Source organism: Alexandromys fortis, unplaced genomic scaffold (genome assembly GCF_014885135.2).
Source record: "Alexandromys fortis isolate MF-2015 unplaced genomic scaffold, M_Fortis_MF-2015_v1.1 scaffold_27, whole genome shotgun sequence".
Lineage (NCBI taxonomy): Eukaryota > Metazoa > Chordata > Mammalia > Rodentia > Cricetidae > Alexandromys > Alexandromys fortis.
This window is the reverse complement of record NW_026067952.1, coordinates 12922414-12936135: the sequence shown is the minus strand read 5'-3', so window position 1 is coordinate 12936135 and position 13722 is coordinate 12922414. Positions and strand designations below refer to the sequence as shown.

Sequence of the window (13722 nt, the reverse complement as noted above, 5' to 3'; positions counted from 1 at the left end):
TTAACACTGTGGGAACAAGAGTTTACCAACTGTAGAAAAAGAGTGGGACAAGGGGCAAGAGCACACAGCAGGCTAGAGCCAGATCAAGGTTCCTGAGGGGCTGACAGACTGGTCCTTTCAACACTGACCATCTGATCTTCCAGCCCTGTGAGCATGGGTCTTCAGCCTCTGCCTCATGCATGAAACCATGAAGTCTTGAGTAAGCCTCCATCTCAAATTTTCTTGTTTAATTTGTGGACTGAACAGCTTACCTGACTCACCTGTTAATGTGATTGACAATTATTTACCTTGGAGAGCCCTGAAAGACACTTCCACATTGCAGAAATTGGAATTATCTCGAAGCCCATCAACCAATATCAGGTTTCTCAATTCCCATTCTATAAAAGAGGCTGATTCCTACGGGGCAGAAGCAGATAGGAGAGAAGCCCAGGACAGCCGCTGAGATCTCGAGACTCAGGTGAGACCTGCCCCTTCCTCTACTCCACAGATGTTCTGGGGAGCAAGAGGCCATGCGCCTCACTGTAAGCTCATGCTGGCAGATGGTACTGTCACTGACTGGGGGCCTTCCAAGATGGCCTTGGTCAGGGGCAAGTGACTCTGTTCACTCGCCTTTCCTAGAGAGGGCAACATTGATGGAGCAATGGGCTCTCAACATGCCCGAAGTCAAGGCTGGAGGGAAGGAACTTTAACTTCAGGTTCTATCACAGTTGAGAAGCTGTCTATGGTCATGTGACCTTGGACATTCCATGGCTCTTGATAGTATCCACAAACCATCATGGCCCAAACCGTCCAAAGACCAAAGAACCATCGCTTAGCAGAGATGATGGCCAAGCAGTTCAGATCTTCAGCCTCTGCCATGTTGGAGCCTCTTCATCCACATTGGAGAGTCAGGCCACCACAGTCACATGCCCCATCCCCAGAGTAACTCCAAAGGTCACTTAACTACACAGAAGCTTCTGGGTCAGGCATGCTTAAATTTAGCTCCTCTCTCTGCTGCAACCTGTGACACTGGGGGAGACTGCCTGGAGTCACTGGGCCTCTGCTCCAACTGTGCACTAGAGGTTGTCCTTGCCCACGTCTGAGGATGTGGTGACAATGAAGCTGGTGACTGAATGGCTCAGCCTGGGGCCTGGGACAGACGACACTATGGCAGTGTTAGCTGTTGTTGCTAGTTATCACTCCCTGGGCTTCAGGGGGGAAGAAACCTCACACCTGGGGACAGGACAGGCAGTGCAGAGAATCCTCTGATACCCATACCACAGTGACTTGTTATTCTTTCTGCAGATACCAAGAGATGCTTCTAGTCGGGAGCCTCGTTGTCCTCTGTGGGCTGCTGGCCCAGAGTTCAGCCCAGCTGGCAGGCCTGCCCTTGCCCTTGGGCCAGGGTCTGTCCTTGCCTCTGAACCAGGGCCTGCCTTCAGATCCCACAGGTCATCTTGCTGGAAGCTTCACAGATGGTGAGTCTATGACAGTCTCTTACAGGGTATGTGTGGATGGTGTCTGTGTTTATACATGTGTGCTCTCGTATATTCAACCTCCGGTACCAGGAAGGGAAGCATGAGTGAGAACGAGGCTGTGAGGACCTAAGGCAGCAGATGTGACCCCTAAGGACCCTTTTCTCTTTTGCAGCTCTCAGTGGTGGCCTGCTGTCTGGAGGACTGCTGGGCAATTTGGAAAATATTCCACTCCTGGATATTATAAAGTCTGGAGGAGGCACTTCTTATGGCCTGGTTGGGGGCCTGCTTGGAACACTGACTTCATCAATCCCTTTCCTGAACAACATCCTTGAGTGAGTTTCCCAAAGAGGGATTTGGTTCCCACCAACAGCTGAATACCTGCCAGCCCCAGGCAGCAGCCCTACAGAGAGAGAGAAGGGGGCAGGGATTGAGCATGAAGCCAAGGCTCAACCCCCAGGCCTCTCTCCACTCTATAAGGAACAGGGGCCCTTTTGACCTGTAGCTGCCCCCAGTCCTAAGACACATCCTAGGCTCCAGGAGCAGCTATTATCCCCACGGCAACCCTTCCATGTCAACTCCAGTATCCCCAGTTCCCAGATGGAGAAACTGAGGCACAGAGATATGCCTGTGCTCACATAGCTAGGGTGATGCAGAGTCAGGAGTCTAACTCAGACAAGCACCAACCTGGGGCCTTTTCTGCCCACTGCTCATCCCTTCTGAGGAATGTGGGCTGTCACTAGGCTACCCTCCTCAACTGTATCTCCTAAGGGATGTGACTGAGACCTGATGTGGGGCTTCCCATGAGCCACTCAAGAGCTTCCTAGACACAAAGCCAGTAACCAGATACCCAAACCTGAGTTCTTAGTAAGACCAGACCAAAGCCATTGCCAGGATTCCCAGCCTCCCAAGCCTTTGCTTCCTGACCTGGAGACAGTAGACAGGTGTCAGTTTGATTGCCATAAGACTGTCTGTGCTGGGCTGGATGATCCAGAAGCAGGTCCCTAGTCTCCTGGACTTGATTTTTCCATCTGTGAGATGGGGTTATACACACACAGAAAGGATGTGGAGACCAGGGAAGGGCAAATACCTGGCAACATGGATGGCTCAGGGAAAGGTCCCTCCCACCATGTAGCATTTTTCCACCCTCTCCTCTTTAATCCTTGTGATAATAATTGAGAGCTGATATGCTATTGCAGGTTACGATAGAACAAGTGATTTCTGCCAGAAGTTCTGTACAGGGTTTGTACCCTAGTTGCCCATGTACCTTCTATGACAGTCCATCCATCCACCCATCCATTCATCCATCCACCCATCCATTCATCCACCCATCCATCCATCCATCCACCTCTCCATCCATCCATCCATCCATCCATTCATCTATCCATCCATCTATCCATCCATCCATCCATACATACATACATACATACATACATACATCTATCCATCCATTCATCCATCTATCCATTCATCCACCCACCCATCCATCTATCCATCCATCCACCTCTCCATCCATCCATCCATCCATCTATCCATCCATCCATCCATTCATCTATCCATCCATCCATCTATCCATCCATTCATCCATCTATCCATTCATCCACCCATTCATCCATCTATCCATCTATCTCTCCATCCATCCATCTACCCATTCATCCATCTATCCATCCATCTATCCATCCATCCATCCATCTATCCATCCATCCACCCATTCATCCATCTATCCATCTATCTCTCCATCCATCCATCTATCCATTCATCCATCCATCTATCCATTTGTCCATCCATCCATTCATCTATCCATCCATCCACATCCATCCATCTATCCATCCATCTATCCATCCATCCATCTATCCATCCATTCATCCATCTACCCATTCATCCACCCATCCATCCATCTATCCATCTATCTCTCCATCCATCCATCCATCCATTCATCCATCCATCCATTCATCCATCCATCCATTCATCCATCCACCCATCCATTCATCTATCCATTCATCCACCCACCCATCCATCTATCCATCCATCCACCCATCCATCCATCTATCCATCCATCCATTCATCCACCTCTCCATCCATCCACCCACCCATCCATCCATCTTCCCTTCCTTTCATCTTAACTACTCGCTCTTCTCTCCACCTTTCTACACATCCAATTACCCATCTCCTCCCAGCCCACAGAACCATCCACTTGCTTTATAAGATTACGTGTTGTCACGTGCTGTCTCTTTCATCAAATACCTCCTAGACTTGAAATGGACAGAGGGCCTCATGTGTCAGCATTCAATCCAGGCAGAATTTAAGGAAGAAGGATGTGACTGAAAGACTCCCGTCTTCCTCATCTTGAGGGGCCAGCTCTCCCCTCGAGATGGGTAAATCTGCCTGATAGCAGCTCCCAGGCTTCAGAACTAAGACACTGATTTCTGTCCTCTCATGTTGTCCCCTGAACAGCATAAAAATCACTGATCCCCAGCTGCTGGAACTTGGCCTTGTGCAGAGCCCTGATGGCCATCGTCTCTATGTCACCTTCCCTCTGGGCTTCATAGTCAAAGTGAAAACGTGAGTAGGGCTCAAGGAGGCTGGGAAGGGGGTGGCTCCCAAAGGGAGAGCTTGATGGCTATGTGAACTGTAAGTGTCTGGGCCTCCAGCCTTGCACAGCTGCTGCTATGTTGCGCAAACTTAGCCATGTAGTTTGACCTCTCTGAGCCTTGCTTTCTCCTTCTTGGGAGATAAGAACAACTATGAAAACTATTGGTAAGGTGAGGCTGGCCCTGCTATCAAGAAGAAACCCTCCATGTGCATAAAAGGGATGGGTGCCAGTAGGGTTACTTCCTTCTTTTCTGGCAGGCCCCTGGTTGGAAATCTTTTGGAATTGGCTGTGAAGCTGAACATCACCTCGGAAGTCTTGGCCGTGAAAAACAATCAGGGGAGGGTCCACCTGGTTCTCGGTGACTGCACCCACTCCCCTGGCAGCCTGCAGATCATCTTGCTCAATGGGTGAGGCCAAAGAGTTGGCTAGCTTCTCCCACCCAGAAACAAACGGCAGGGTGGAATCACAGAACAATGGAGGACAAATGAGTAAGAGGATAAAAGGAAAGTTGTGTACACGAGGAGGAGGATGGGTAGGTAGACTGACGTATGTGTGTTTGGCGAGAGAAGGTAAAGACAGACAGACATGGACAGATGGGTAAGCCAATGCATACATGATGTTCACTTATCCCTTGTTACACAGAATGGCCAATTTTTAGTGCTATGAAAAAGCAGCGGTGTACACATCAGCGACCTGAATGCTTTTTGTCTGTTTTGCCTACTTCATGGACCTTCACCGACAGTCTATCTAAAGATATCTAGTTATTACAAAGAGGCAAATTTCACTGCTGTGAGTTGCTCAAAAAGTAAGGTAGATGGTGTTAGAGAACATTATTCTGCTTATTATGCCATCATATTTATAATAGGGTGGCCAATTTTATAATGGATTCGGCCATAAATACTTTGAATTTCAGTCCCGCCTATCACAGGGGATATGAGCTTCACTGGCATTTCTCCAATTTTGTCTCATATTATTTACTTGTAGTGCAAAACTACATTGAGATGATTGGCAGAATCCTCCTAAGCGCTATCTAGATGTAACACCTGTTTGGATTGCTTGCTTCAGTTGCCTGTCACATGGCATGTCATGCAAAGTACACAGGACCTGTCCACAACATGGCTCACATTTGATAAATACATATATTGGGTTTTGTGTGTATCTTTCCATTGAGTCCCCATAATTAGAAAAAAAAAGATCTGCTCATACATTCATGGATTTCACAGTCTTGTTATGCACCTACTACTTCCCTGAAATGTGTGTTTACTCTACATTCACCTATGTGTGCATGTCTGGCTGAGTGTAACTCTTCAACTAGGATTCTTGTTATTCCATCTGCCAGGGACATGAGTGTGCCAGATCTGGTCTCGGTTGCCCGGTACCAGGACTGAGTGTGCGTAGTGGCTGCTGGACTTTTCCAGACCAACCCCCACGCCTCTAGGTCACGTGCATGCCTTTCTCTTCCAGATCCACTCCCCTTCAAAGCTTTCTAGACAGCCTCACAGTGATATTGACTAAAGTCCTCCCTGACCTGGTGCAGGGTAAGGTAAGGGATCAAAGTGACTGACCTGCTCATGGGTCTTAGAGCTTCTCGGGCTGAAAGAGAACCCTGGAGTGAACTAAACTGAGCAACTATATATGAAAAGTGAATCAAGCCCTCAGCCCATCTGTCCTGTGGTCCACCCCTCCAAACACATTGGTTGGCTTCTTCTAGGCTGTTGCAAATATTTCTGAATATATTCTACCCTGGGCATGCTGCTTCTCTGAGGGTCTCCTTGCCGGAGGTCTTGTATCTAATTCCACTCTCTGGCCTGGGTCAGGTGTGTCCTCTGGTCAATGCGGTTCTCAGCCATCTGGATGTCACTATGGTGCATGACATTGCTGGTAAGTGCTGTTTCCAGGTCTTCTCCCACTCCAAGGAAGCATCAGTTTCCCCCAAGGAGTTTTGTCCCTGAACATCAGGGGACAACCAGACCTCATTGACTTCATCCCATTCTCTTTGGGGATGTCTTTGTTCCCATGAATGATCCAGATGAGGTTGAGGTAAAGCCTGCCTCCCCATCTAAGCCTGACCTGAGATTGGCTAGGCTATCTGGAGGAGGAGGAGGAGGCTCAGCCTTCCCCACATACCTGAGCATGGTAAGCATGACTGGTGACCAGAGCTCTTGCTGGACTTCTTCACCGCCAGAACGTGACTCTAATCTGACTTTTGTGTTGTTTTTGTTGTCCAGAATTACTGATCCATGGACTAAAATTTGTCATCAAAGTCTAGGCCTCCCAGGAAGGGAGGATCTGCCTTCGTTGAGCTGGTGAGCAATGTTCCACATTCCTCAGTACTGGAGGATAGGCCATTGTCCTTCTAGAAGGAAGTAGGACCTAGGGGCAATGTCATCAGTATTAGTCAGCTTTCCATCTCTCTAATGAAAGACCCAAGATAATCAGCTTATAAAAAGGGTTTCTTTTGGCTCCCAGTTTTGCAGACCCAGTTCATGACCAATCGTTCTATTGCTTTGGGACTGTGATAAGGCAGTGTGTCTCAGTGGAGGACACCATTCATTCATTCAGTAGCCAAGAGGCACCAAGAAGTAGAATTCCAATTCCCTCTGAGGGAAAGCTCTAGTCACCTAAAGGCCTCCTGCTCCCCAAAGACCTCACTCCCACTGGTTCCAGTGTCTCCCAGCATCACCGCCCTGGGGACCACACCTCTAACATCTGAGCCCTTAGAGGAACGTCTAAGATTCAAGTTATAGCAATATCCAAAGAGAAACAAGCATCCACACAGTGACACACAGAAATATATACAAAGGTCCACAGCGAAGCTGACAGAGGTGGAGAGACACAGATGCTGCTTCAACACAACTGCAAAGAGTTGGATACACACACACATGAGCCAGATATATATGTGATAAATGCACACAGTCTCACACCACTATACTTACACATATGTGCCAACATATACAGACTCACTACAGTCAAGTCCACACAGGTCCGAAGATAACACCTGCACCAAGAGTCAGGCTCCTTATGGCTGAGGTCTTATCCTTGGGTCTCAGCATACCTCCATCCCTCAGAGGCCAGTGTGATGATGAACAATACCAGTGAGAGTCACTGGCTTCACGTCTCCCTCCTGATCGAATTCTTCTCCCAACAGAGAAGAACTGTGGCTGCTCAGTCTACTGCTTCTTGCCCAGTGTCCCATGGCTCACAGAAGAGGGCCCCTGTCCTGGAAAAAGATACGCCTCCCCAAGAAACCCGATCTCTTCCTTTCCCATCAAGAATGATTAATCCCATGATTATCGCTAAATAAAATGGCTCTTCATCTACACTAATGGCTTGTGTTCTTCAATATTACTCGAGGCTGTAGAAGCTAGAAAGAGCACTACCTAGGCAGTCAGGGCCGTGCCCTAGAGACTCATTCTGAGTCTGAGTGATCTTGAAGAGCAGAGGGCTGGGTTCAGGTGAATGGAGATTAGGGTGGCTGCCCTGCTGTGCTTAGGCATCGATGTTCACACACAGGTTCCCACTAGGAGGGAAGCAGCCAATAGTAGATGTGCTCCAGAGCTGGGCATGAAAGAGGGGTGTGAGGACATATGTGTCTCTGGCTCTATCTCAGGCTGGGTGTTGGAAGCAACCAGGAATGTGGGAAGGTGAACTGATCACAGCAGGAAGAGAAGGCCTGAATGGGGGCCACTCCGTGTGGTGATGCTTGGGAGACCCTGAAGAAGACACCTGGAAAGCTAAAGGACGTTTTCATACTGGCCTCTTTCCTGTGCTTCCAGCAACAGAAGGGCAAAGAAAACAAGCAGAATGAAGAGCACCATGGTCCCGGTGTTAACTGCCTGTGAATAGCAGGGCAGAGGCTAATGGGGGTTGTCATCTTTTTGGGGGGAAAAACTTAATTTAGAGGAAAGTTGAGAGGGTATAAAATACTGAAAAATGGGATGTAAGAAAGGAGTTTCTGGAAGATCAGAAAATCAAAAGCCCACAATCTTGGCTTAAAAAAAAAAAAAAGCAGTCAGTGAACACCAGAGCCAGGGAGGGGGTAGAGCAACTCCAAGGCCTCTTTCCCAGTGCAATGACAACATGTGACCTGCTCACTGGGTCCCTGCAGGGTCAGCTTTTAAGTTTGCCTTCTGTTGTAAAAAGAGCGGCGGGGCTGCATCCCCAGCACCCCGGCCGCCTGCTAGCTTATGCCCGAAATAACAACACACAAACTGTATTCATTTAAACACTGCTTGGCCCACTAGCTCTAGCCCTTACTGGCTAATTCTCACATATTAATTTAGCCCATTTCTAATAATGTGTGTAAGCACCCCAAGGTGCGCTTACCGGGAAGATTCTAGCCTACGTCCATCCTGGATCGGAGCTTCATCGCGTGTGTCTCTGAGAGGAGCTATGGAGTCTCTCTGAAGAGTCTTACCTCACTTCCTCTTCCTCCCAGCATTCTGTTCTGTTTATTCCTCCCACCTATGTTTTAACCTATAAGGGCAAGCAGTTTCTTTATTTAATTTGGCCTGACTCAGAGTTCATAGACTAGAAATACACAACTTCTCACGTGTGCATTTGCTGAGAAACACTCGGGGGTCTTGCTTAGCACTGGCTGAGGTGGTGGTAACGTTGAACACAAACAATGACGCACCTATGATAAATCTCCAAAGGAAAATCCGGGAGATAGGATGTAGGCTTTGAAAATGGTCAGCACATTCTTGGGATTCTGGGAGGCCATGCATGCATATGATGGGGAACTGCCTGGGTCCAGCGGGCCCCATGGGCCTTTAGTTCTGCAGAACTATCAGTACGTCAGGGCACATACTCGAATCTTGGACCACATCTGGTTGTTCACTCCCTCCTGGTGAGCTGGCTGTTTGATGGTAGAGCCTCCTGAACCCTAGAGTTTCTGACTGGGACACTCTTGTCTGTGCCAATTCCTTTTGAAGACACAGTTCTGTTGAGTCCATCCATTTGTATTGGTGGGTTTCAACGAGTGTCAAGGGTTTGTTGTAACCCCCTACCAGCCCTTTTGCCTTGGAAGCCTGCTGAACTAAAGTGGCCTTTCCATTGTGACAAGGTTGTTTGTGACATTCCTGCCTCAGTAAGTATGAGATAAACAAAGGAAGCATCTTGTTTCCCTCCAGCTACACAGCACAGCTTTTGCTGACTAACCCACGGGGGCTTGGCTGGCAGGCAGTGGGTCACACCCCCCTCCTCCTATGGCTCAAATCCTTAACTATGAGCAGGAATGTTCCCTCGGGTGCTGGCGGTGTTATGCTCCACAAGCAGCCAATGTGTCCATGCTGTGATGTATTCAGCAGTCACCAGCACTGAAAACCATCCAAAGAGCCCCGCCTACATGCACATAAGCACCACAGGCAGAAAAACACCCTGGGTCAGCAAATTAGCCTCAAATTACCTGATGTCACCAGTTCCCATTGTCTCGTAGGGAGACCAGAAAATCTTGTCATGAAAGCATCTGCAAAAGCTACAGCAAAGTCTACATCCTCTTCTTGCATCTTTCTGTCTTAACAGGGAAAGAAGACCGCTGGTCACTTGGCCCCCATCCCTTAGAGCACATTCAGCCTAAGACATTTGTATCAACAATGGTCCTTTATCCCACAAGCAGCAATCAGGCTGTGGTGTGAGGCTTCTCTGGCCTTTTGTCCATATCTGTTCTTTCAGTGTCAAATCTCTCCCTCAGAAAATGACCTGCTTTTAAGTCTCATTCTCATCATCAATGTATGAAAACAGGTCTTCCTAGGGGACCTCAAGCAACCCAGACCAGGGGGGTTCCCTGCACAGGCCCCTCTGCCTTCTCTAGGCATCATCTAGGAAGTGATGAGAGCTTATGCTCACCACCTTATCCCAGCAAAGCCAAAGGACAGCCAGCACCTCATTCAGCCCATCACCCACTCCCCACTGCTAACCCCATCTTGGAGCAAGGACCTACCATTTGACAATGCCATGACTTGTTTCCTTGGTAACCCTGCTCACTGTGCCAGACTGATGAGCAGACAGCATACAGTGGTCCCCAACCCAAGAGCAGAATTTAAACACTTATACCCAAGGCTTGCTGTTAATGACATGTTCAAGGGACACACAGGAGAGTCAGGGGCTGGCTAGGACAATGCTGATGGTTTCTAGTCACTGTGGCAAATGTCTGAACAAATCAGTAAGTGACATTATATTGACTCACAGTTTCAGAGGTTTCGGTGCAGCACAGTGGGAAGGACAGGGTTGTGTGGAGCAGCCCACCACCTAGTGATCAGGAGGCAGAGAGGGAGCAGGCCTGTGCTAACAGATTTCCCTCTCTATCACCCAATAAGGGCTCTAAGCTTATGGCAGAATGCCATGGGTATAAGTGTATTAGCGGTCTCTGGAACACCCCTCACAGACATTCGTATAGTGCACTTCACTAATTGGATAGGTGCTTCCCATCCAAGCAAAAGGTCGGGATGACTTGTCACAAATGCTTTGCTTACGCCGGGGAGAGGAGCAGAGAGACCATACCGGCAGCCAATGCCAGCAACCAACCAGGGTCACCCTGCTGAGCCAGCAACTAACCAGGATCACCCTGCTGAGCCAGCAACTAACCAGGATCACCCTGCTGAGCCAGCAACTAACCAGGATCACCCTGCTGTGCCAGCAACTAACCAGGATCACCCTGCTGTGCCTGCAATTAACCAGGATCACCCTGCTGCGCCAACAACTAACCAGGATCACCCTGCTGTGCCTGCAACTAACCAGAGTCACCCTGCTGTGCCAGTCACTAACCAGAGTCACCCTGCTGTGCCAGTCACTAACCAGAGTCACCCTGTTGTGCCAACAACTAACCAGGATCACCCTGCTGTGCCAACAACTAACCAGGATCACCCTCTGTGCCACACAGAGTCCTGTCCCTCCCTAGTGGAGTCTGCACATTGAAAGCTGGGCAGGTCTGAAGCCATTGACACACACACTGAAGCAGAATGAAGAATTCTCTAGAGCAGAAGGGTCCCCATGCAAGGCATGGATGCTGTGGCCTCTTTTTCATGCAGTAACTGAGTCAAGACAGAAAGATGAGGACAGGACGTTGTGGGTCATTAGAAGGAAGCGCTACTCCTCACTCGGGTTTGGTTGAAGACTCTCAGCAGCTGAGAGTAATTCTGGTATGGGTAGCATTTTCTCTGTAGGTTGCTATAACATAGTGACAAACTGCCTTTCCTATAGAAATATTTTCAGGTGATAATGCTAGACCACCAATAAACCATGCTTAAGGCCAGGCTGCATACGGCCTCAGGCAGAGCTTCACTCCTCCCCCAGATAAATCTGAGAAGCTCACAAAAAAAATACTATACATGGAGACACAAATACACTAACTTCTTGCATCCCTATGATCTAAGAAGTTATTTATTCACCATAATCTTGTCTGCTGCATCTCAGGAGCTATGTTGTTACCTCATTTAAATTCCTTGGCAACCATTTTAATACTTTCAGAACCTACCAAAATTGCATATATGACAATTATATAGAAGACGAAGCCTGGCTCCACTTTGAGAAGCCCACACCATTGCTCAGTATGCCTCCGTCTTTCCTGAATGCCTCCTCTCTCATAACGCCCGTCTGTAAATCTAAGCATCTCCTTCTTAATAAACTCCAATTTCTCTTCATACAAGCTCCTGCTGGGATCCTTTTCTCTGGCAAAACCAAGGATCCAGTTTTACCTGAGAGCAGAGCCTGAAGAGGAAAGGAACTCTTTAGGCTGCTGCTGACAACTCACAGCACGGAGCAGAATCCACCATGGATGAAAGCATGGAAGTGTCCCAGGCCCAAGGCTCATCTTAACCTAGCCAAGCAAAGGGTCAAAACACTGTATGCAAAAGACAGCCACTCTTAGCACAACCAGGAATACACACACTACACAGAAGAGAAGCTTACAGAATTAAGATTAGTTCAGTCATTAGGCAGACACCTAAAACAACCACTATCCACAACAACAGCAACAACAAAAAAAAACTCTGGAGAGAAGGAACAATTCAATTTGCAAAGTGGTTGTATTATATTTTGAAGTATGAGGCACAGAGACACGAAGCAGCAGCTGGAGAAATGGCTCGGTGGTTAAAAGCACTTACTGTTCTTCTAAAGGACCCAGGTTTGGTTCCCAGCACCTACGTGTGACTCACAACCATCTGTAACTCTAGTACCATAGCTTCTGGCACCCCGTTCTAGCCTCTGTGAGCTTTGTGTGTACATGATGCACAGACATACATGCATACAAAACATTCACATGTGCAAAATATAATAATTGTTATATTTGTAAAATGTATGAGGCACACAAAGGAACAAGAAAATATGGCTCCTACATTTGAGAAGTACCCAAGGACTCTCAGATGTTGAACTTACAACACAAAAACTTAAATTTTCTATTTTAAATATATTCAATAAACACTCATCTAAGAAACTATTTTAATCACTGTTCTATTGTTGTGATTAAAAATCATGGCCAAGACAATTTATAAAAAGAAGCATTTAATTGGGGACTTGCTATACAGCTTCAGAGGGTAAGTCCGTGATCATCATGGCAGGGAGCATGGCAGGAGTCAGGCAAGCATGGATCCGAAGCAGTAGCTGAGAGCTCACAACTGATTCAAAGGTTTCAGGAGGCAGAGAGACTAGGCCTGGCATGGGTTTTTGAAACCTCAAAGCCCCACCCCCAATGACACACTTTCTCCAACAAGCCACACCTCCTAATTCTTCCCAAACGGCTCCACTAATCAGGGCCCAATCATTTAACTACATAAGCCTGTGGGGGTCATTCTCATTGAAATCCACAGAAACCTTGTGAAAAAAAACTACAGGAAAATATCAGAACAATGTCTTCCAAATGAACCCATGACCTTGGGCCTGCTCAGCAGACACTCAACTAATGAGCTACATCCTCATCTCCTATGTTTTTATTGATATATCCACAATCCTACTTCAGGGCCCAATAATTAATGTCGGGAAAGTGATGAGTATACTTACCGCTAGTGCCCTGCTGGACGCTAGTCACACTCAAAATAAGTTTCTTCCAGAAAGAAGTCTGGGCAGGTACGAGCCTTAATCGTTAGAGGGCTTGCCTACCAGGAAGGAAAGCCTGGACTCGACCCTTAGCACCGTGTAAAACGGAAGTGGTACATTCCTGCAATCCCAGCATTCGGGAGGTGGAGGCAGGAGGATCAGAAAGTCAAGGTCATCCTTGCTTATGTAGGGAGTTTTGTTGCCCGTGCTAGAGACCAGCTTGTTCTTTGTTTCGAAAGTACTAGACTTGCTGGGAGCCCATGAGTTTTCCATCTGCAGCGAATTACCTGAGTGGTGGACCTTGACTGCTGGTGTCTGATAGACCCATTGCTCACCAGCAATGTGACTTTGGGCTTTCAAGTCTCCGTGTGTGAGGAGTTGAGATCAAGTCCTTGCCAGAAATCGAGGTGATAGGCCAATCCCTTTTGTATAAATGGTTAAGAGTTAGACTCTCTGAATACAGGTGACAGTTGTATGGCTGGGGCAGACTGTGGGGCCACTGGCAGTGAGATCAGGATTTATCCTTACTGCTTGTACTGGTTTTTTGGAGCCCATTCTCTCTGGAGGGACACATAGTGGGGAGGGCCTTGGTCCTGCTTCAAAGCAATGTGCTAGACTTTGTTCACTCCCACGGGAAGCTACTTT

At 47.9% G+C, this 13722-nt stretch overlaps 1 protein-coding gene across 1 annotated transcript; it reads left to right on the top strand.

Moving 5' to 3' along the window:
* The first annotated feature begins 424 nt into the window (after positions 1 to 424).
* LOC126506855 (BPI fold-containing family A member 1-like) lies at positions 425 to 7348 on the top strand. The gene is made up of 9 exons (XM_050150742.1): positions 425 to 457; positions 1285 to 1457; positions 1630 to 1789; positions 3909 to 4016; positions 4305 to 4454; positions 5512 to 5590; positions 5865 to 5928; positions 6276 to 6353; positions 7196 to 7348. The coding sequence occupies exons 2-8, from the start codon at positions 1295 to 1297 to the stop codon at positions 6314 to 6316; spliced, it is 765 nt and encodes a 254-aa protein (XP_050006699.1). The 5' UTR covers positions 425 to 457; positions 1285 to 1294; the 3' UTR covers positions 6317 to 6353; positions 7196 to 7348.
* The last annotated feature ends 6374 nt before the right edge of the window (positions 7349 to 13722 follow it).

Bases quoted from the DNA above. Each gene is read 5' to 3' on its own strand.
- LOC126506855 (XM_050150742.1), top strand. From the start codon at position 1,295: ATGCTTCTAGTCGGGAGCCTCGTTGTCCTCTGTGGGCTGCTGGCCCAG. The intron at 4,017-4,304 runs GTGAGTAGGGCT...CTTTTCTGGCAG, and splicing joins TTCATAGTCAAAGTGAAAAC to GCCCCTGGTTGGAAATCTTT. The intron at 5,591-5,864 runs GTAAGGGATCAA...GGCCTGGGTCAG, and splicing joins CTGACCTGGTGCAGGGTAAG to GTGTGTCCTCTGGTCAATGC.